Below are 20,838 nucleotides of genomic sequence, written 5' to 3' on the forward strand. Positions count from 1 at the left end.
CAATTCTGGAAAACTATAAAAAAACCTGCTTGCAGCTAGTAAGTGGCAGATTAATTGCACAAAAAGGCATAATTGTCTTGCTTGCTTATTTAAAATAATTTATGTTGATGGCTCTAAAGTACTATAATTGCTCCAGAAAGAGATCCTGTTCTATAAAAAATTGCATTCCAACCTCATCAGCTACTCTTGCAAAGGACATAGCAGAACTGACAAGATGCAAGGGGGAAAAGATATAAATAGAAGGCTAGAAGGAAATAAACAGAAAAAGAAACAAGATTCTCCCCCCCTCAAGTCTAAAGAACACATACGGCATGCAACTGATGGAAGAAGTAGTAGTGTCCAAAATTATTGTTTAAAGCTGTTCATCTTTCACAACATTTAACATAGAATCATAGAACGGCCTGGGTTGAAAAGGACCTTAAAGATCACCCAGTTTCAACTCCCCTGCTCTGGGCGGGGTTGCCCACCACTAGAGCAGGCTGCCCAGAGCCACATCCAGCCTGGCCTTGAGTGCCTTCAGGGATGGGGCATGCACAGCCTCCCTGTTCCAGTGCCTCACCAACCTCTGAGTGAAAAGCTGCCTCCTAACATGTAACCTTAATCTCACATCTTAGTTTAAAACCATTCCCCCTTGACCTATCACTAATATGTATGTCATCTGCAAACTTGTTAGGCTGCATGTAGACCAACGAGGCAGAGTTGTATAGATTTACTGAAAGTTAATTTAAAGAAATTTAAATCAACAAGAGCACAGAGATATTAACTCTACGAAAAGATGAAGCACTGATAGACTAATATTTAAAAGGTACATTCAGAAGCAAATATGCTAGTTGAACTTGTTTAATATCCACCTACGTATAGTAATATGTCTTGCATTGTACGATTAAAGAGACCAATGCTAAACTTCCCCCAAACAATACCAGTAATATGGCAGGGCTGTTTAGTTGCTTTTTGTTTGTTTGCTTTAAAGTATCCTTGGTGCAAATTAAGTAAGGCATCTGAGGCTCTAAGACAGGAAAAGTAGCCATGTAGAAAACATTGCTCTAGACCCTTTTAGCTCTCCTGGCTAATGCCTCCCAAGTATTCCCTGTTGTAACTGTGCTCTTCTTGCAAATTTTGATGTTGTTAAACTAACAGAAATAAGTGCTACTTAAATGAATTACTTTATATCAGATCCATGACTCAGATTGTAATTTGCTTTGAAACTTTTTTTTTTCACAAAGTAACTTGGAAATCATGGTTGCAATTCAACCAATCAATCTACTTTTTCAGTGTACATTCAAAGGATTCTACTGTTGAAGATACATCTGAAATGCAAAAATAAATTTAAACGACAAATGTGGACATTAGTCAAATTTTCCTTTTGTTAATTTTAATACTAGATAATCTTCACTGAAATTCAGAAGTTTCTTTGTGCAGCTGACTATATACATCTTTCCAAGGAATCCATATATGTTCCTCAGAATATTTAAGGATCCCATTCATCCTTCAATTATTCATAAAGAACGCATGTAGACATATCAACTCCATTTCTGAAGCAAGGTAAATATGATCCAATAAATTACCATGATGAAGCAATTGCAATGCAAGGTGACCCAAGACTAACTGGGTCACATGTACCATTATGGTACATGTCATTACTTGCACTCCTCATACCCAAATCCAAGATATATAATTTCCATTGAAAGCAAAAGGAAAAATTCCAGTTAGAAATCCAAAGGTATTTAGCAGAGAAGAGCTTCCAAACACCTGCCTTTTCTCGCTATTGTAACAAGGAATTTCACAGGGAAACTGTATTGTAACCACCTGAAAAGTAACAATGGATACAGGATGTGATGATGACATTGGCATTTTCACATGATTTTCCAAAACAGGTTTGTCACGGTGGTGTCCATTTAAAACTGATGTAGAGTATCCATTGTGACATTTCCCTTTTTTGTGCACTTGTTTTAAACCAGGAAATATTTGAAAGTGAGCTACAGAAAATACTCAAATCCTATAACCTTCCTTTAAAAAACATCCCAGCCAACCAAGCAAAATTAAACCCACAGCCCACATACTATATTCTTCTAAACATTTAAGTAATTGTATTAGAGACCGGAAAGCCAATCAACAAACAAGAGAAAAGTACTAAGCATGGTGTAAATTCACAATAATGAAAAAGTCACAAAGCATGGATACAATTTCTTCCTCTCCTAGTACTTCCTTCATTCCGGATTTGAACAAAAACTCTTGTGTGTAGAAATACATAAAGCTACTTGAAAAATACTCATTAGATCTTCCCTTCCATCTTCCTCTTTAGGCATACGTACTACTGTATTGGTAATCTTTTTCTAGTTAAGACAGCTGGTGTTTTAGCTACTTATCTTTTACTTACCAGATCGGAAGCGCTCATCCCTTGAGTTAGTAGAACGTGATTTCTGCTGTTTAGACACAGCAGCCGTAGCTTGCGAGGTGCCTGGGACTCTGTTCTCTGCTTGCAGGGATGGATCCACACCTGAAATATAGTTTTCCTTCAATATAAATTCAGGTTCTTACATAAAGTATGTGCTCCTCATGTTTAACGTTTTCTACCAGCCCTGACACCTACTTACAAATCCTACTGGAGCCCAAAGTCTGTACCTTTAAAAATCTAATTTTCCATCTACATTTTAAATTCTTTAAACTAAAATCAAATCTGCTGTCAGAGGGCGGTGAAACACTGGAACAGGTTGCTCAGAGAGGTTGCAGATGACCCATCCCTGGAGGTCTTCAAGACCAGGTTAGGTGAGGCCCTGAGCAACCTGATCTAGTGGTTGGCAACCCTGCCCAGAAAGCAGGGGGGTTGGAACTATTTGATCTTAGAAGTCCCTTCCAACCCAAGCCATTCTATGACTCTATGATGAGCATTTCACCCAATAATTACAATTATAATTATACATCATACTTGAGGATACTGAAAATACACAATTACACTGCTCTACCTTTTAGATATAACTTGAACCATTCTGTCAAATTCATTTCAACTTTAAAAACAAGACTGCTAAATTAAGCAAAAACGAGAATGTGCATGTCTGCTTAATCTATACCCATTTAATGGAATAATACCAGAAGAATCACATTTTACAAGAACTCTACAACTCTCTAATAAACATCTCACAGACATCAAGGGCAGAACTATTCTGTCACCTTTGGCTATCTAAGAAACAACTCCTCTAATCTAGATTGGCTATTCAGTACAAGAACACAGATCTTTCCACCCCCATAAAATGTACACAAAATAAAAAGAACCGAACTGCTCTCTAGTTGTCTTCTCCACACCTGCCTAGAATAGGACTCTATGGGCTGCCTAGGGAAGTGGTTGAGTCAGCATCCCTGGAGGTATTTAAAAGACATTTAGATGTAGAGCTTAGTGATATGTTTAGTGGAGGACTTGCTAGTGTTAGGTCAGAGGTTGGACTCAGTGATCTCGGAGGTCTCTTCCAACCTAGACGATTCTCTGATTCTGTGACTCTAGGTGGACAACCCAGAGCAGCCCTCTAGGCTGGCTGAATTTCAGAAAGGTGAATCTCAGCTTTAGATTCTAGCATAGGAGAAATCAGAAATCAAAGAGGTGGACAGTAACAAATAAATATTCCCTATTACTCCCCATCCACCCAAATAAAGAGACATGCTACTGGCTCCTGGTGCATCTGCAGGGACTACACAAAATTGAATTAGAACAAGGAACTTGCAATTTTATTATGTCATATATCTACACACAAGTACAAAACCAAGAACTAAACCCCCTGCAGGTGTTCTGAAGATGCATGTCACACTGAAAGCACTGAGACACCAGAAAGAACATAAAGGAACAAAGAAGTACTGTAGCTTGTGCTGTTTTAAGACTGGTGGATGACAGCCTTCAGAAGTGCAACAGCCAATACAGAACATGTAGAACATCTGTAGCATTATAATGCAGTGGGAATGGTTTTTTTTGTTTGTTTGTTTTTTGTGCTAACCCATCATCAATTTTTGATCAATGTGGCTATTTGAATTAGTGCTGCATTCAATAGCAAACTTTTCTTAAATCATGAAGATCTGTTCCACCAAGTTTACTATGTTTCTAGCCCTTGTACCATACAGGGCTGAGTAGTATCTGTCATTCTGGTCTCTGCTTCCCTTGAATAGCTTCTGCCCTCCTGCCTGCTCTCAGTTTTGATAGAACTAGAAGCAGTATTTTCAAAATGTAGCTGTTTACAGATGGTGGCTTTCACTGAAGATGACATTTTAGAAGGATTGCTGCCAGCTTCTTTGGAAGTCAATGCATTACTTTAAAAAGTAAGAAAAGATTCCTCTTTCTCTTGGGGGGTTTCTGTTCCCTCCCCTCTCCTGTAAATGTGTACCAAAAAAGAAATCAGCACTCATTAATAAATCTAGCAATTATAAGAGATTTTTATCCAGATCTTTCAGTAAGACCTGGTCTTTACATTTGAGGTATAAATTTTCAAACAGTATATACCAGTTGTTTCAGCTGATCAGAATTAACTTTCAAATACTCTCTTTAAATCTAATATCCACAGGAAAAGCGTTTTGCCATCTTCCTGACCGAAGCAGTTGCTTACAAGAGTTTTTTTAGGTACCTGCTAAGACCACTAGGTAAATGCAGCCTGGAACACTTTCCCCACCCCAACCTGCAACCAACAGGCAAAACCTCCAGATGTTCAGGATGTCAACCCTGGGTTACCCAGGAGTTCTTAGTGGGAAAAAGAATAAAAATGTGCGAGTCTCAGTAATGGAAAAGGAAGTAACATATAATAAACCACACTAACCTAAGTTTTTAGAAGTTAATCCAGCTCCAGAGAAATGCTTGGCTTTTACAATTTACTACTGAAACCAAATAAATTAACCTAATGGAGTTTTCCCACTCTCCAAAAGCATAACTTTTGAAGTAGGTAACAGACTAACATCAACCACTCTGACAATAGGGGAAATAACATGGATCAGTAAAGAAACTGAAGTGTTCCAATGGAAAACAGCTGAACATGGAGCCGAGTAAGGACACAGCTCCTACCCAATACAAAGGGTAATGTTCCCTGAAACACTTTAGCAGATTTATTCTACAAACAGAATTGATTCGATTCATCTAATTCTCAAAGAGTGGTTAAAGCACATAAGAACTGCATTTTACATTTCATTTGAACAAAAGTTTTACATAACCAAAAGTCAGCAGTCCAGTGAGGTTTGTCACTCTACAAACAACTTCATATTTCATAAAAAAGATTGAGGCCAGTCACCACCTAAAATCCTGGGCCAAGAAAAGAACAGATGCCAACAGATAATATGATAATGAAGGTGGTGAAAAGGAGGAGAACAAAGAGGAGCAGCTAAACTGGAAGTCTCCCTAAAATAGTCTGTTCATCTATGAAACATTCAAAAAACAGCAATTATTCATTAATAAAGTTCCTACCCAACAATGTGCTTAGTTTTGGGTGATCTTATCAGGGCACATAGAGTGAAGTAGGCAACAAAAGAGGGGGAGAATGATTGTGTGCCATTTTTTTCCTTCAAAGGTAGGTTATTAATTGTTAGTGGGGGGAAGAGATTAATGTCTTATTCAAAACCCCTTGCTTTTTAGCAGGCCTATAGTTCAGTACCCAACATTCCCCACTTGCCTCTCTCCCCAGACACCGTAGATCCCATCAATCCCTGTTTCAGGCTTCTGCAGCTGTACATGTTGCATACACATAATCAAGCAACTAGAGCCTTGGGGTCAGGGCCCATCAGACAACAAACTAGCCCTTTTCTCACTCTGTGACACCGGCAAAACTGCCCAGCGCTATCTGCGAACAATGGCACTGCTGCATGTGGTACGGGGCTTTTGTCTTCAAATGTACTTGGAAAAACAGGAGGCTTCAGATGGAACGATGAACTAACAGGAAAAAACCATCAACAGCTGACAAGCTGTATGTGTAATGCTCCTGAGCCATATGCCACCTGAGCAATGCTAAATGCTATGGGGGGGGCTGTCAGGGATGAGAAGGGACCCCAAATAAACACAAGAGAAAGAACAAAAGCTTACCAACTCCAAAACACAAAATTCTCCTCCTCCAATACTTACAAAACAGATTTTTGTGGATCAGCACTAGGACAATTGTACTGAGATGAAGTGACCAACAAACCTCAGAAGTTCCCTTTAAATTAAGATGGTGCTCAGAATCAGTGGCACGGTTGGAAAACAATGACTGTTTTTCTTCAGCTTAAATCTCTGTTGTTTTTGTGCTTTTTTTTTCCCCTCTCTTTTTTTTTCTCCCACAACTACATGCCAGAAAAATCCTGTTTCACAAGCTTGGTGAATTTGCTAATTTATTCTCGTTCTGTGTAAATCACAACCTTAAACTTCAGCAAAAGCAGCTGGATAATTAGGCCAACTCCCTCTATTCACATTGAAGATCTTTACAAACAAAACATTTTAAGAGATATAACTTAATGGAACATGATCCACTATCACTGTAGTTTGTCTGTTTTTAACTTAGCCAAAACTAGCAAAAATAAAATGCCATTTTAATGAGGCCACTAGGTATACACTTATTCCAACTAACTGAACAATTTGGCTGTACAGGAAGAGATTAAAGTTAATACTTGAATTAGAATTGTTTTTCCATCTATTAACTCTGAAGAATCAAAGATAACAATGACATCTGTAGCGATTTTATTTCATACAAGTAAAAACTATTTACTGTAACAGCACTGAACAATTTATAGTCGAACAAAGACACTTGGCTAGCCTTGCTCAGGAAGATGCCTAGCTAAACACATCTGTAATCAGATATGCAGAGAGAAAATTTTCAAAAACAAGGCATCAGTAGATATCTTTCATTAAGGTTACAGAGTTTGAGTTTGTGAGCTCTTTAGGGTTAAGTGCAGTTTGTTTGTTTTTTTAATGTTTGAACAGAAATCTCAGCACAATGTAGAAATACCTCACCTGAAATTGCACAGAATAGTGAATAGCAACATGAATACACTTTTTCCTGCACCTTCTCTGAAGTTCTTATCAGTAGGAAAGTCATATTCTTCAATATATTAATTTCTGAATAAAACAAACGTTGAAGTAGTATTTCCATAAATACTGTCTAAAAAGTACACTTGCCTTCCTATAGGAAGGCACCTATAAAGCCAGTTGCTCTGGACCATCTACCTTAGACTGCCATAAATATCAACTAACAGATGGCTTTGATGGAACAAGTACAACTTATGTTCTTAATGTTCACAGAAGCACAGAATATCCAAAAGCTGGATCCCACAAAGATCAGAGTCCAAATCCTGGCTCCACAAAGGACTACCTAAAAATTAAACTTTATGTCCAAACGATTCTTGAACTCCTGCACGCACACTTATAAGACTTGTAAGACTACTATTTTACTAATGCTAGAGAGAAGTGTTTTGTAAACTATTCTGTATGTTAACAAATATAGCTACAAACAAGTTTTTCATACTTAGCCCCATAACTAGTATGATATGCCTGCACACATCAAAAAAAAAATAAAAAAAAATTAACCACAGCATACTGCAATGAAGACAGAAGACCCGGGTTTGAAAGTAAGAAAATTTGTGATTCATAGGCATGTAGGTTCGTTCCACTTTAAGAAAAATGAGCAACATATTTTAATGCAAGAAATATGTGACCATGTCGTATGTGAAAACACGTTACTCAATCCTAAGAAAGCTGGGAAGAAAAAAATTCAAATAAAGCAAAAGTTTAAGAGGCATAACCTACACTAGCTTCATTCTGTACAGAGTAACATTTGAGTAAAGAATGTATTACTGAATAAAAACTCCTGTTTAATCCTGAAAAGTTGCCCACTTCTGATTCAAAAAGCTTTATTCTTCATATCTAGCAAAAGCACAGACTTTATTGCTAGAGGACTTTCCTGGGCAACCTTCCTGGGGAATCTACCTGCAGAGCAGCTGCCCTATCACATTTTTCATTCATCTGCATCAGACATGATGTCTTAACATCAAACTCAACATTTTTAAAGACTTCTCAACATCTCAGCAAACTCTTATTTGAAACGGCTATTAAGCACTCAAATTTAATTATCTTTGCAGAAACACTGATCCCAAAATTCATCTCCCCAAAGTAATTTCCGTTCTAAATTGATAGAATACTCTTGAAAGATTCAACTTTTCAAAGTTTTAAAGGTACACTGAAAAGTAAAGCCAAAGCAGTTAAAATAGCATGGCAACAAATCACTCATCTTGGTTTTCCTTGCATTGTCACACAGTTATATACCATGTTTCCAACCATTCACTGTCTACAGAATATGATGTAGCACATTAAAGAGCTTTGCAGAGAGGACAAGGGAAGAGGAGGCTGAAGCTTTAGGTTCTTTGTATGCCATTATACTGTTTTGCTGCTGTTGAACTGGCTCTGTAAATTAGAAAGGAACAAAACATGTTCAAAGCACTGAAAGACAGGGAAAGGTGTATGACAAGTCAGAAAATAAAACAAGGGTAGGAAACAGCTGGTCAGGCTCTAGGCCAACCTCTCAGTCCTGCTTCAGTCCCCTCTCTGCTGTCCTTTCTGCACCCGGCGCTGCCCAGAGACCACAGCTGGCTATCCAGCCTGCAGCATGCTGCTTTCCCTATTGCCCCTGGCACCCCCAAGCCAGCCTGTTGCTGCTACTCTTCAGTGCATCCCCTCCTCTCCTGTCCTGGTTTCCACCCCACTTCTCTGTGATCCAAGACCTACAGAACTTCACTTGGTGCTCACACAAGGATCTGACCACACTAGGGGAGGTTTTTACCAAGGAGTGCAGCACTTCGCAGTTTCCTCTCTACTTTTCCAAGCCCTGCAGGAGCAGGAGTTTCAGGAGCTTCCCAATTAAGAGACAGGTCACCTATAAGAATAGATAAGGTCCTTCCTGACAGGGTTCTCAGCCCTCTAATAACATAAGCAAGGAGCAAGGGCAGGGCCAAGCATGCTGGAAATACTCTCACCTTCCCCATTAATGGTTACTCTAGAGCATTTGACCATTTGCTCCTGATTACGTCAAAAGGCTTAGGCCAAGACATACAGTTTGCACTGCTGCTAAATCCCAAACAAAATATTTTTAGCAGAAACATCCATACAGAATATACCACCCTTAAAAAACATGATTACTAAGCTCTGTGCTATGTAGGCAGACTTAGCCATCAGGTACTTAGGGGGCAACCATCAACTTATTACCAAATGAACCATGGAAAAAGATGAATTGCTTGGACTTGACTCCTGAATTTGTTTACTTGAGAACCACCTGGAGGACTGATTTCTCTGTGTGTATTTGTTTGTTTGTTTTCATATTCAGAGAGTGAAATTGCAAAAATTTTGTTTCTTCCACTGGCAGGGAACTCAAAAACATTTTCTGTACCTAGAAAGATAACAGCTAGACTGGTGGTAGGATTAAAAAAAAAAATCTATGAAAATTTGATTTACCACAATAAAAAGTCAATCCAATAGCCCAATTTCCACATTCAACTCCCAAAACAACGTAGTAGGATATTTGACCATAAAGGTTTGCCATTGCATTACTAAAATCACTTAATTAAAAAGGCAAACGAAGAGTAATCTCTTGCTATTTTCAGAAACTGTTAACAGTCAAGCTATAAACAGCTCTTCAGCTAGCCCACCTGATCACATTTAGTTTTCATATATTTAATTTCAACTAATTACACTAAGATCAAATCAAATTAGCCTATTAAGATCTGGACATAATTTGATTAGAGCTGTTATGCCTGAAATACAAAATAGCAGTTTTTAATTCAGTAGCATCAAGAAAGACAACAGCACTTTTTGTTTTGTCCATAAAGAAATTATGTATGCTATCACAGACTCCAAAGCACCAGAGCAAATTGCACATTCCTTCAACAAGGAGCTAGAGAACAAAGTGTTGTAAGGTTTGTGAATCTAGATCCATTCTAATAGAATTACTAAGATGAAAAAACATCAAGCAGAAATACATAAATAAGTTACAGTTACGTAGAAAGAGCATGTATCCTTGCTATCAGCAGAAACATTTTTCCGAGACCTTTTTTTTCAGAAAGTTCCAATTACTGCAGTCTTAAACTCAGTTTCCTACATTAGCTATGTCTTAATCTCAGTATAACATGCCTTTCCACTCAGCACAGCTAACAATGTGCACTCATTGTTTATCAAGCTGCCAAAACTCTTGTAGTATAAGTCCTTTATTTTCTGGACTTCATATGAGCATTAGCCAAAACCGAAGTCCTTTAACCTTGCAAATACCCACTGGAAGAATAACTTTTTCCTTTAGTGTAAATTCTTCAAATCAGAACAGAAGGCCTGCTTCTTTAGCAAACATGATGAACCTAGTTCTTCAGAGAAGCCTGGGTCCCAGACTTTTAGAATAGGTTTAAATAGGTTTAAAAGCACGTATCGGCCTTACCAGTAACAGCAGACACAATGATTACCTGCCCAGCATGTGAGCATGCACACTGCAGTTGGCCCATGGCCCACAGTCTTAAGATCCAGTTAAGTCTTAAGATCCATAAAAGAGAGAAGAGGTTCAACAAGATCAGGATCACAAAGAAATTCTACTTCCATTAGCAGACCTAATGGAGGAAGGAATTTTCCATGTGAGAAGGCATCAACCTAATGAAGAGGAATGCTTCCATACATGTGTCTGCCCTATCAGACAGACAGATACTTTTGAACTGATAGATATCTCTCTGGGAGCAAGAATCCCACTGAAACAGGAAACTACTGTGTTAGGTGTTTCTACTGTGAACCACCTGTGAAGATTTCTGACAGTACCAGGATTTTATGGTTGGTTTCCTTGCTCAGACAGTACCAAAGAATTAGTCAGAATATAGTAAGTAACACTAGGTTTAAGCACTTAGGAAAACTCTAAACAAGCTAGAAAAGTTGGCTGGTATTCCTATCTAGAGGCTTGCTTATGAAAAGTCCTTTGTCAAACCTCTCAGCTGCTAAACTAATATGCAACTAATTCCTATTTGCCATTACCACACCCATCTGAAAACATTTTAAGGAGTTTTGCAATATGATTCTTTGGGGCAGCCATCCAACTTACATAACCTGTTTTATATTGAGGAATAAACTCTTTCCCTAATCTCCCTGTAAATAAATCCTCCCCCATCTTTTGACTATGCCTTGGTGCCAAAGTAGCTGTACTGGGGTCTGGCTGGGATGGAGTTAATTTTCCCTGCAGTTGCTCATAAAGTGTTGTGCTCTGCACTTGTAGCTAAAACTGCATTGGTATCACCTCCCTGCACCCCCCCAGCAGCTGACCTAAACCAACCAAAGAGATATTCCATGCCATATGATGTCACACTCTGCAAGAAAAGGGAAAAAAGGGGAAGGAAAGGGGGGCGCTCTCGTTATGAAAACATCTGTCCTGCCAAGCAACCGCTATGCATATTGAGGCCCAGGTTCCCAGGTCATGGCCAATCATTGCTCACTGATGGGAAGTACAGAATTCTTTTTTCCTCTGTGCTTCTGCACAGCCTTTGCTTGTTTTTGTTTCTCTCTTCCTTTTCCATTTAATTAAATTATCCTTATCTCAATCCATGAGCCCTTTTATTTTTTTCTTTACAGCATACTTTCTTCTCCCCCTCTTCTGAGGAGGAGGGGGAGTGATAGAGCAGTCGAGGTGGAGTTCAACCACCCAGCAAGGTAAAACCACCACAGTTGTTCATTTGTTTTCAAGAATACCTAAATGAGAAAAAAGAGGTAACACATAAGATTTGAAGATTTTAAATGACCAAAACAAAAGAAAGCCAAAAACGGTAAATCTAGAGCAGAGGAAAACTGTAAAGTAAATCATATAAAAATTTGTGCAGAAAAATACTATATTTTATTAGAACCAGTAATAGCTGGGAAGAATTAGACAAATAGAAGAGGAAAAAAATAAATTCAGATTTATCATACGATCCCCGTGTTTCACTTTTACTAGACCTACCAGCTAGTAGAATACTTCTCTCCTTAAAGAAACCTTGATGGTAGAATTCCCTTTTATTATATGGCTAGCAAGCGATACTCCCACTAGCAATATTCCCACTCACTATACTCTAAATCTACTCCCCTTTTGTTTAAAAACTGCTACCCCTTGTCCTATCACTACACACCCTGGTAAAGCATCTCTTCCCATCTTTCCTGGAAGCTTCCTTTAGGTACTGGAAGGCCACAGTAAGTTCTCCGCAGAGCCTCTCCAGGCTGAACAACCCCAACTCTCTCAACCTCTCTTTGTAGGACGGGTGCTCCAGCCTTCTGGTCACCCATCCTCATGGCTTTCCTCTGGACTCACTAATAGATCTATGTCTCTCTTGTATTGGAAACACCAGACCTGGGTGCAGTACTCTGGGGAGGTCTCACAAGAGTGGAGTATAGGGGGAGAATCGCCCGCCTTGACTTGCTGGCCATGCTTCTTTTGGTTCAGCCTGAGATATGATTGGCTTTGTTGGCTCATTTCTTATTGTAGCAGATTTGTTTCTGTACCTACCAAGAGACACGACACCTTGGTGATACCTGAAGCATACCAGCTCACAATGGAAGACATCCATATTTTAAAAGTTCCCTGCGCTAGATGTCTTATCAATAACGCGAACAGATATCCTTCAAGACATGCATGTACTTTTTACAATAAGTCAGTTCTCTAACTACAAAACACTCTCCAGATTTGTCAGTCCATCCATTATTCTATTTAATTCACTGTAAAAATATTTAAAAGAACTGACATACAGAGGGCCAGGTAATATTTCATTAGACAACTGACATGACTGAAGTAATCAAACTTCCAAGACCTTCAAGTTGAAGACTTGGCATCTCAGAAAGAGCAGCTTCATCATAGTTAATGAAAAAATGATCCAATGTGTTCTGCTAATCCAAACATATTCATAAAGTTGATTAGTGAACTTTACATCAAGAACATTTATATATTAGATCAGACATGTGCTACCCCCTCAGCACTAAAAAAGCTAACAAGAACACACTGTTATGCATTGTGGCTGATTACAGCCATGTAGCTGATCCATAACAAATCTTTTATTGGATGTTTCAATGCAGATCCACTACTGACTGCAAAAGTATGGTCTCAAAATGTAGGAATTACATGTACCTTCAAGTCAATAAAGGTCTTTTTTGTCATCTCAGAATTTGACAGATATATATATATCTTTATATATATATATATATATATATATATATATATTTTAAATCTCAGTTCTTCTGCTTTGGCTTGGAATTCTTTTTGAGTTATAATAAAACACCAATTCCTAAGAGGCTCTTAATGTTCCTTAAGAGAGCATCTGACTATTTTTTTTTTTAAACCAACAGACCTATCCTCAAGAAAACCTAAAGACAAAGTTGGAGGTCAAGTGCAAGTTTTACACATCTTCAGTCTGCAGTGCAAGAGCAACTACCAACAGGACTTGTGTTCCAGCTTCTTTACCAGCTTCATTGCCCTTCTATGGACATGCTCCAGGGCCTCAACGTCCTTTTTGTAGTAAGGGGCCCAAAACCGAACACAATACTCGAGGTGTAGTACCAGAGCTGAGTGCAGGGGGACGATGACCTCCCTGCTCTTGCTGGCTGCACTATTCCTGGTACAAGCCAGGATGTCGTTGGCCTTCTTGGCCACCTGGGCACACTGCCAGCTCGTATTCAGGCGAGCATCAGTCAGCACCCCCAGGTCCTTTTCCTCTGCACAGCTTTTGAGCCACTCTGCCCCAAGCCTGTAGTGCTGAATGAGGTTGTTGTGGACAAAGTGCAGGACCCAGCACTCAGCCATGCTGAACCTCACCTTGGTGTTAAAAAACATTGCAGACCTCTTTTTTTTCCCACAAAAGTAGCCCTTCTTTACTAACAGATGCTATGTCAATCAAATGTTACTAATTCTTAAAGATAACTTTTCCATTACATATTTTCATAGATTTATTGTAAAAGGTGTAACTTATGAGTCTCTTACCTTGAATTAGTGGTATGTACCGTGCTAACAGCTTTGCTCTTTTCTTTTCATAGCCTTTCTGAGTGATGTCTCCTAAAGAAACAAAGAAATAAATTCATATTGTTTGGAACAGTACTTAAATAAACCTCATTTTCATAATAGCTATGAATAAACTCATTAGCTTTGGAAAAGTCACATTAGCAACAAAGAACTCAGCATGTGTGGTGGTTGTCAGAGAAACAATTCACGGCCATGTACACACCCATGCAGTGTTCCTTGCCTACGTATAAGTACAAGTGTCTTAAATCTTAGAGCTATACAATACAGGAATAATTATTTTGTCTGCAGCGCTGCATTGAACCCAGTTCTGGAGATATTTGCCATAATGCAGGACACAGCCTAAGAGATTTGCAGCATAATAGAAGCCATTGAAGATGACAAACCTGATTCTGCATGCTTTTGTGGCATTAGAAACTCTCCCTGTAACAAGACTTAAGAGACCATGCTCTTGGATACTTGTGCAAGACCTTTCAAAACTAGATTGTACCACTCACTCTGCCTTCAAATTCTAGAAGGCAGTAAGCTGCTCCTAGCAGTAGGTTTTATTCACATTTGAAATCTGGTATCTAGTTGTAAACTTGTGTTGTGGTCTTCATTGTTAAGACACGATGCATCTTTTCACATAGAATAAAAGGAAAACTTCTACATAACCCCAAATAAGTTTAGGACCTTTCAGAATCTGGTACTTCCTTGATTCTACTAACCAAACAAAAAGGGTTCATGCATTGCTAATGGAAAGCTGAACAAGTTGCTTTTATTTTTAAAATTAACGAGCTTCACCCATTTTCTAGACTGCAGCATAGACATGAAAACAGTGATCACAAACAAGCTTAAAACCACTCTCACTCTCAGAATTCACACTTTCTCAAAGGCTTGCAGAACTCAAAACAACTTTTATTCATTCATTGGATATTATGAAAAAAAAACTAATCTCCCTCTGTATTTCCAATGTTCCTCAGGTATTTGTCTTAAAATATAAGTTTGGTTTTAAATACCATCCACAGCTGTATGTGTTCTAAACATTTCCTCAAACATCCATCCACCTCCCTCCTACATCAGCAATCACCGGTAACAGAAATAAAGTAACTTAAATCCCACCAATTACGTGAATATGCACCATTTAAAGTTACTGACAGTGTACAAAAAAAAAACAATCAATGAGAGCTTGAAGATATTGCTAAAAACAAACAAAAACCCACAGAGGTAAGTCGCAGAATGCCTCAGTCCCTGCAGGTACCTCACATTGCAACCAAACAGAATGTGCCACTTTTTACTCAGAAACCTGTGTAAATGCTTCATATTAAATCACTTTTGCTAAGCAGAGAAGTTTTTAACAGAAAATATGTGGAAACATAATTATGTATATTTAATATTATATATCATTATACAATTATATAAAAATGTGACACAAAAACTATACTTAAACAAAACCACAAATGCACAGTCAGATGTGTCTCGGTATAGATGATGAAGATTACAAAGTATGTTCTTTAAATAAGTCATTTCTACAAAGAAGGAAGGAAAATACCAGAGAAAAAGATGTACCATTTTCAGTGGTGGCGGTAAGAAAACATCGAAGAAGCACAAGCAGGAAGAACAGTATCTTAAAACACAAGTAATTTGGAAGACCAAAGCAATCCCGCAGTAAATTCTTTATGTGACAAAAGCTGTGCATAATACAAATTTTCCATACCGCAACTTCATTGAGGACAGTCATTTTCACAGCTCCATAAAGGATTCAATCCTTAAATCAAACCTCTGCGCAGATCAGCTACCTTGTCAGGCATCACCCAGCTGAAGAGGTATGGTGTAGAAGCAGCAGCTCGGAAGACAGGGTTGGAAAGAAAGTCTCATTTAAACAAGAATCTCAAACTTTTGCTTCCCACTGCATTTGAAAATTCATTGATTTTAGTGGATAAAAAAAGAATGCTGACTCTAAGCATTTTCCTTGAATCGTGTTAGGAAAAGTCTAAAGTCAAAAGCATCTCCGTAGACTTTTGCAGCCCCACCGGCAGGTCAGAGAAGCTTAACAAGGATTTCTTTCTTCCTTTCTCAAAAGCTCAGCGGTGGGATCCTCCCCAGCAATCACTCCCCACCCCCTTGCCCGCTATGGTGCAGTGGGATTAACCCACTTTATTTGGCTTCTTTGTAATCCCTGTCTCTTCCCAAAAGAGATGCTGAGCCACATCTGGTACATCAGGGCCACAGCTGCTGTCATTTAGCCTCACTTTCTCCCTAGTTATTAGATGACACAAAAGCAATCTGAGGTTTCTCAGCCTCATTGAACCAGCTGGGAACACCACAGAGTTAGGCAGTCGTTTGGACGGTTTGAGCTGTCGGTACCCTGCTTGGGATACCTGACATATTTTAAAATATGTCAGAGGCTCCAACAAAATTAATCTAAACAAAGATGAAAACGTTGAAGTGATCTATAACCATTATTTCCTTAATTTGTGCACAAAACATCTATAATGTAGTTACCCCAAATCCATTCAGGCATATAGCTGCTGATTAAGGGAGTCAAGCTCCTTTGCGGCTTCAGCTCCGTGCACTGAGGAGTCCTAAGAAGCTTCTGCTGGATAAGGAACAGTCAGAGACAGAAGAAAAGCTCATGGAAAGGTGAGCTTGCTACTAATTGAGCAACTTCTCCAGTCCTTAATCAGTAGTTTGCACTTAAATTCTTGCTGGAAGCAGCTCTAAGTAGTGTGAGAGCACAGTACTTCCTATGGATGAGCAAATGGCTCCTGGTGGACGATCTGCAGAGGTCAATGGAGACATTTCTGAACAAGATGACTGTGGATTAAACATACAGAATGAAAGAAAAATGTTTTCTCTTGCAAGTCTAGCATCTTTAAGGATTACACAGTTTAGTATGGATTGTGTTGGCAAGCACATTTACAATCTCAGGACTATCATCTATTGACAAATCACTGCAGAAGCTTTTACCATTTCTTCATTATAAAGTGGAAGTCAACAGTGTGAATACTGGCACTGCCAGAAGAGATGGTTCTTTGGTGGTTTGAACAGGCAGGCGCATTGCCTATCTGAAACATAACACAGAAGTCACATGTGCAAAAATGTCATGTAAATGTCCAGTGTTTCTGGGAACAGGTTGTCACCATATTTGGAGCATTGATGGGATGGGAGAACTGATCCAGCAATCATCATGTTCTAACTCTTAGACATGCTTGGGTAAGTATTTGTTAAACGAAACAACTTGAAGTTTTATTTTACATAATTCTAGAGTATTATAAAAGGAACAGTGCATTGCTACTTGATTTTGACTTACTTCAAAATCAAACAAAAATAATCAAGGAAGATATAATTACTCTGGCATCTGTGATTTTTGTCCATTGTGAAAGCACGGCATTTCTAAGAACTACGACGAGAATCAACAATCAGAAAAGCCAGCAACACTTGGTGTCACAGCTGGGAAATCAAAAGGTGTCTCTGACAAACACTGAACCATGCAGACCGTGGAAGAAATGGCCCGGTTTCTCACGCTGTCTGTCCTCCAGAGTAAATAATGTAGCAACCAGTCCTGAAGAAATTGCTGATGACAGAAGCATGTAGGAAAAGAAAACAGAGCAGCTCTGCAGCTCTCAGTGCTACTTCACAAGTCATTATTTATTTCTTCTGCCAGTCAGCATTGGGGGTAGACAGGGTACAGAGTCAGGCAGGGTAGAAGAAGGTTAAATAGCTGGATCACAAAAGCAATCTGGCAAGTTTCCAGGCACAGTCAGTCTGTTTAATGCATTGATAATACATGGCTCCAGTAAATCCTCAAGCTCACTCCACAGAGAGACGGAAAAAGCTCAATTTCTGCCACTTTCCTTCTATTCCATTAGGGCTCTTTACAGAATAGAGAAAGAGATTGACAGACGTCAGCTACCTCTGTAGGTATACCAGGCTGACATTGGCTCCTGCCCTTATAATTATTAAAAATTATAGTTTTAAATAGTCCTGTTTTTAAAAAGTTGAGATGCTTCCCTTCAATGAAACACAATCTTACCTACTATTGCACCAGAAGATGAAATGAAGAACTATTTTCATTACGTTCCTGTTAAGTTACAAGTCTGAATTTCCACACAGACACAAGCTTCAAAATACAATGCATTTCCACACCACTGCAACTTCATCAGGCATTTTTAAGTATGAAAACTCTTTTTGAATCACTCAACTGATATATTTTGTGAAATTATTATAATCTTCACCCAGAGTTTATAAATGCAATTTATCAAACCAGATCCAGCTTTCCTATAGCATTATGACATAAATCATGAGTATCCCTGTCTCCTCTTACAAGCTGAAGAAAGTTACATGCATCAATACCCTTGCTATATATTATTGACTGTCATCAAGAACTACACCAGCAGCATCACATTGACATTTTTTCCCAGCACAAACTTTGGAAGTGTTAGTACTTCTAGAAAAACAGTACTGACATCAGAAAAGAACCTAGCAATTTACCTTTCTCCAAGTAGTCACGTATTTTTCATATCTGCTCAAATTAACAGCTCAGACTCAACCTTCACTTGCTCGGGATATGAATTGCAGGTAAAAGACTAATCAAGAACAGGGGGTTCAGTTATTTTCACCTACAAAAATGATATTCCAGTGCAAATTTTTATTTGCTACTGAAGAGTTACGAACACTCAAATACGGTATTTTTCAGTGCTGGAATTGTGACTAGTGATACGGTTTTATACCTTGCTACTTCAAAGATTAATAGAACCAACTTGTACTGAGTTTGAGGTTACTAAGGACTACAAGTAAGTAATGGATTCAGCCATATACTTTATGTTGCCTCTAAACCTACTTTTCAAGCTACTTATCTACTTACCTTTATTACTCTCACTGTAATCTAAAATTTTAGTATTCAGATGACAATTGCTTGAGATAAATAAAGTGTCTATAATCAGGCCAAACTGAGGAAGTCTAATAAAAATGTTTCTATTCAAGAAGTAGCCCTATTTATAATTGCATTTTTAAAGCCCCAACCTTAAATTGCTTTTTAGATAACTCTGAGTGACTTTTAATCTTCCTAGTTTCTTACAATCACATCACTAACTTCAAAGACCACTTTTTCAGAGATCCCTTGCAATCCTACAATTCAGTACTTGGTCCTTAAAGATAAACAAGGTTCTCAAGTCTTCTGTATTCATATGTACCTCACCCTGTCCTAGGATATACTCATCTATTATCTGCTAGTTGCCTGTGTTACTCAATGCATCCTAATTCATTCAAAGAGTACATTTAATGGATCTTTCTGAGCTGTGGAGTGTTCCTGGTAAGCCTCCTAAATCTTTCTCCTCCATTTCTCAAGCAAAGCCTTCCTGAAATGTTTCCTCTTCTCCTTCTCTTTCTAGTACCACTGAAAGAAATTAACATCAGAGTCATTCAGGCTCAGAGACCCTAAGAGATCTCTAGTTCAACCTCCTGGTAAAAGCAGGAAAATTAAAAGGTCAGATTGGGTTGCTCAGGTATTTATATAGTCCTGAAAACCTTCGAAAACAAAAACTGAACATCCTCTCTGGGTACTCCGATTGCCCTCAGGGTGAAAAAGGGCAATCCCAATCCTTCTCCATATCTCCTGCCAGATCCAGTCCTGCTTCATTTCAAGTCCACTGCCTCCCATCATCCCTGCATGTGCCACTGTGAAGAGCCTGACTCTATCTTCTGGATAATCTCTTCAAAGATGAGGGACAACAGTTCAAAAATCTCCACTAGAATCCCTCCACCCCCTTCTCAAAGCCTCATGCATGCAAAATGCCCTCAGCTGCTGATTTAAAGTTGTCTCACTCCAGTGGACTAGGTTAAACATTCCCAATTACCGCTGAAAAAGAGCATCTTCTATGCCTTCCCTTCGTACAACAGGGAATTCCTTTAAGTATTTCTACCTTTCCCAAATTATTTGAGAAATCTGTAATTTTGATATGATAATAATCTATACTTCTTAGGATTCCTTCGTCCTCAATCTACTTATTCTTTTAGTCTCGGTCACATATTTATTCTGCTCGGTAGCTCCAAATTTCTAACTCATGTAACCTGACATCAATTTCATTCTTCCCTTTCCTAATTCATCTTTATAGTTGCTTTTGATAGGCATAAAAAATGGGCAAAGTTTTTAACCAAAGTCTCCTGCACATCAGGATAATCTGCCATCCTTGAAGGGCTGTAAATCTCTCCGCAGGCACGTGTTCTTTTGTGAACTGGAATATCCAACTGAGTACTACGTATCTTTCAAAAAATGCTTTGATGTTTCTGTGCTCTGAACCCAGGCACGACAACACTTGAAACTACAGAAGAAGGGATGAGGAGGTATTCTATATTGCTCATAGCATTTTCTCCCATCTGCCTCCAGATACGGAGAATAAAATTGCTTTAGCTCTTAAAATCTGCCAATATTAAACCTGTTTTCATGGCGGCCAGTTTCTTGCTTTCTTGAGTCTGGGAAACAGCTCTTCCCAAATCAGGTTGGAGACAATGAGAACTACTTAGACAACTCTCTGTATTGCCACAGCTTGTTTTTCCAAACCACAGTGTTTCCTTCCTGCCAACTCCCCAATACTGATCTTGTACAAAGAAAGTCTGACTTCAGGTAAGAAAGACAAGAATATTCACCCGCTGTTGATCAGCACTGGGAGAGTGGCCGAAATATTGCAGCACAAAACCATGCCTCAAAAGATCACAGACTTTCTCTCTCTCAAAATACACTTGCAGGTTCAACAGCAGCAAGAGGCAGGTGAAGATTCTAGAAGTGACCAGGTACTTAACAGAAGGTAGTGGGTGTAGTAGTTAAGGAAGTTCCTAAGCCAAGTCCAAAAGACAACAAAGGAAATAGCATTCAAGGAAAACA

At 38.7% G+C, this 20,838-nt stretch overlaps 1 protein-coding gene across 22 annotated transcripts in view; it reads right to left on the reverse strand.

Moving 5' to 3' along the window:
* The window catches only part of DIP2A (disco interacting protein 2 homolog A), a 115,498-nt gene that overhangs the window by 76,743 nt on the left and 17,917 nt on the right, over positions 1-20,838 (reverse strand). For all 22 annotated transcript variants that reach the window (XM_068686032.1, XM_068686031.1, XM_068686016.1 and 19 more), the window contains exons 2-3: positions 13,941-14,012; positions 2,378-2,497 (exon numbers count right to left, since the gene is read on the reverse strand). In XM_068686032.1, the coding sequence (XP_068542133.1) occupies positions 2,378-2,497; positions 13,941-14,012 (192 nt within the window). The remainder of the gene's footprint in view (positions 1-2,377; positions 2,498-13,940; positions 14,013-20,838) is intronic.

The sequence above is a fragment of the Anas acuta genome, chromosome 6 (assembly GCF_963932015.1).
Source record: "Anas acuta chromosome 6, bAnaAcu1.1, whole genome shotgun sequence".
NCBI classification, from domain to species: domain Eukaryota; kingdom Metazoa; phylum Chordata; class Aves; order Anseriformes; family Anatidae; genus Anas; species Anas acuta.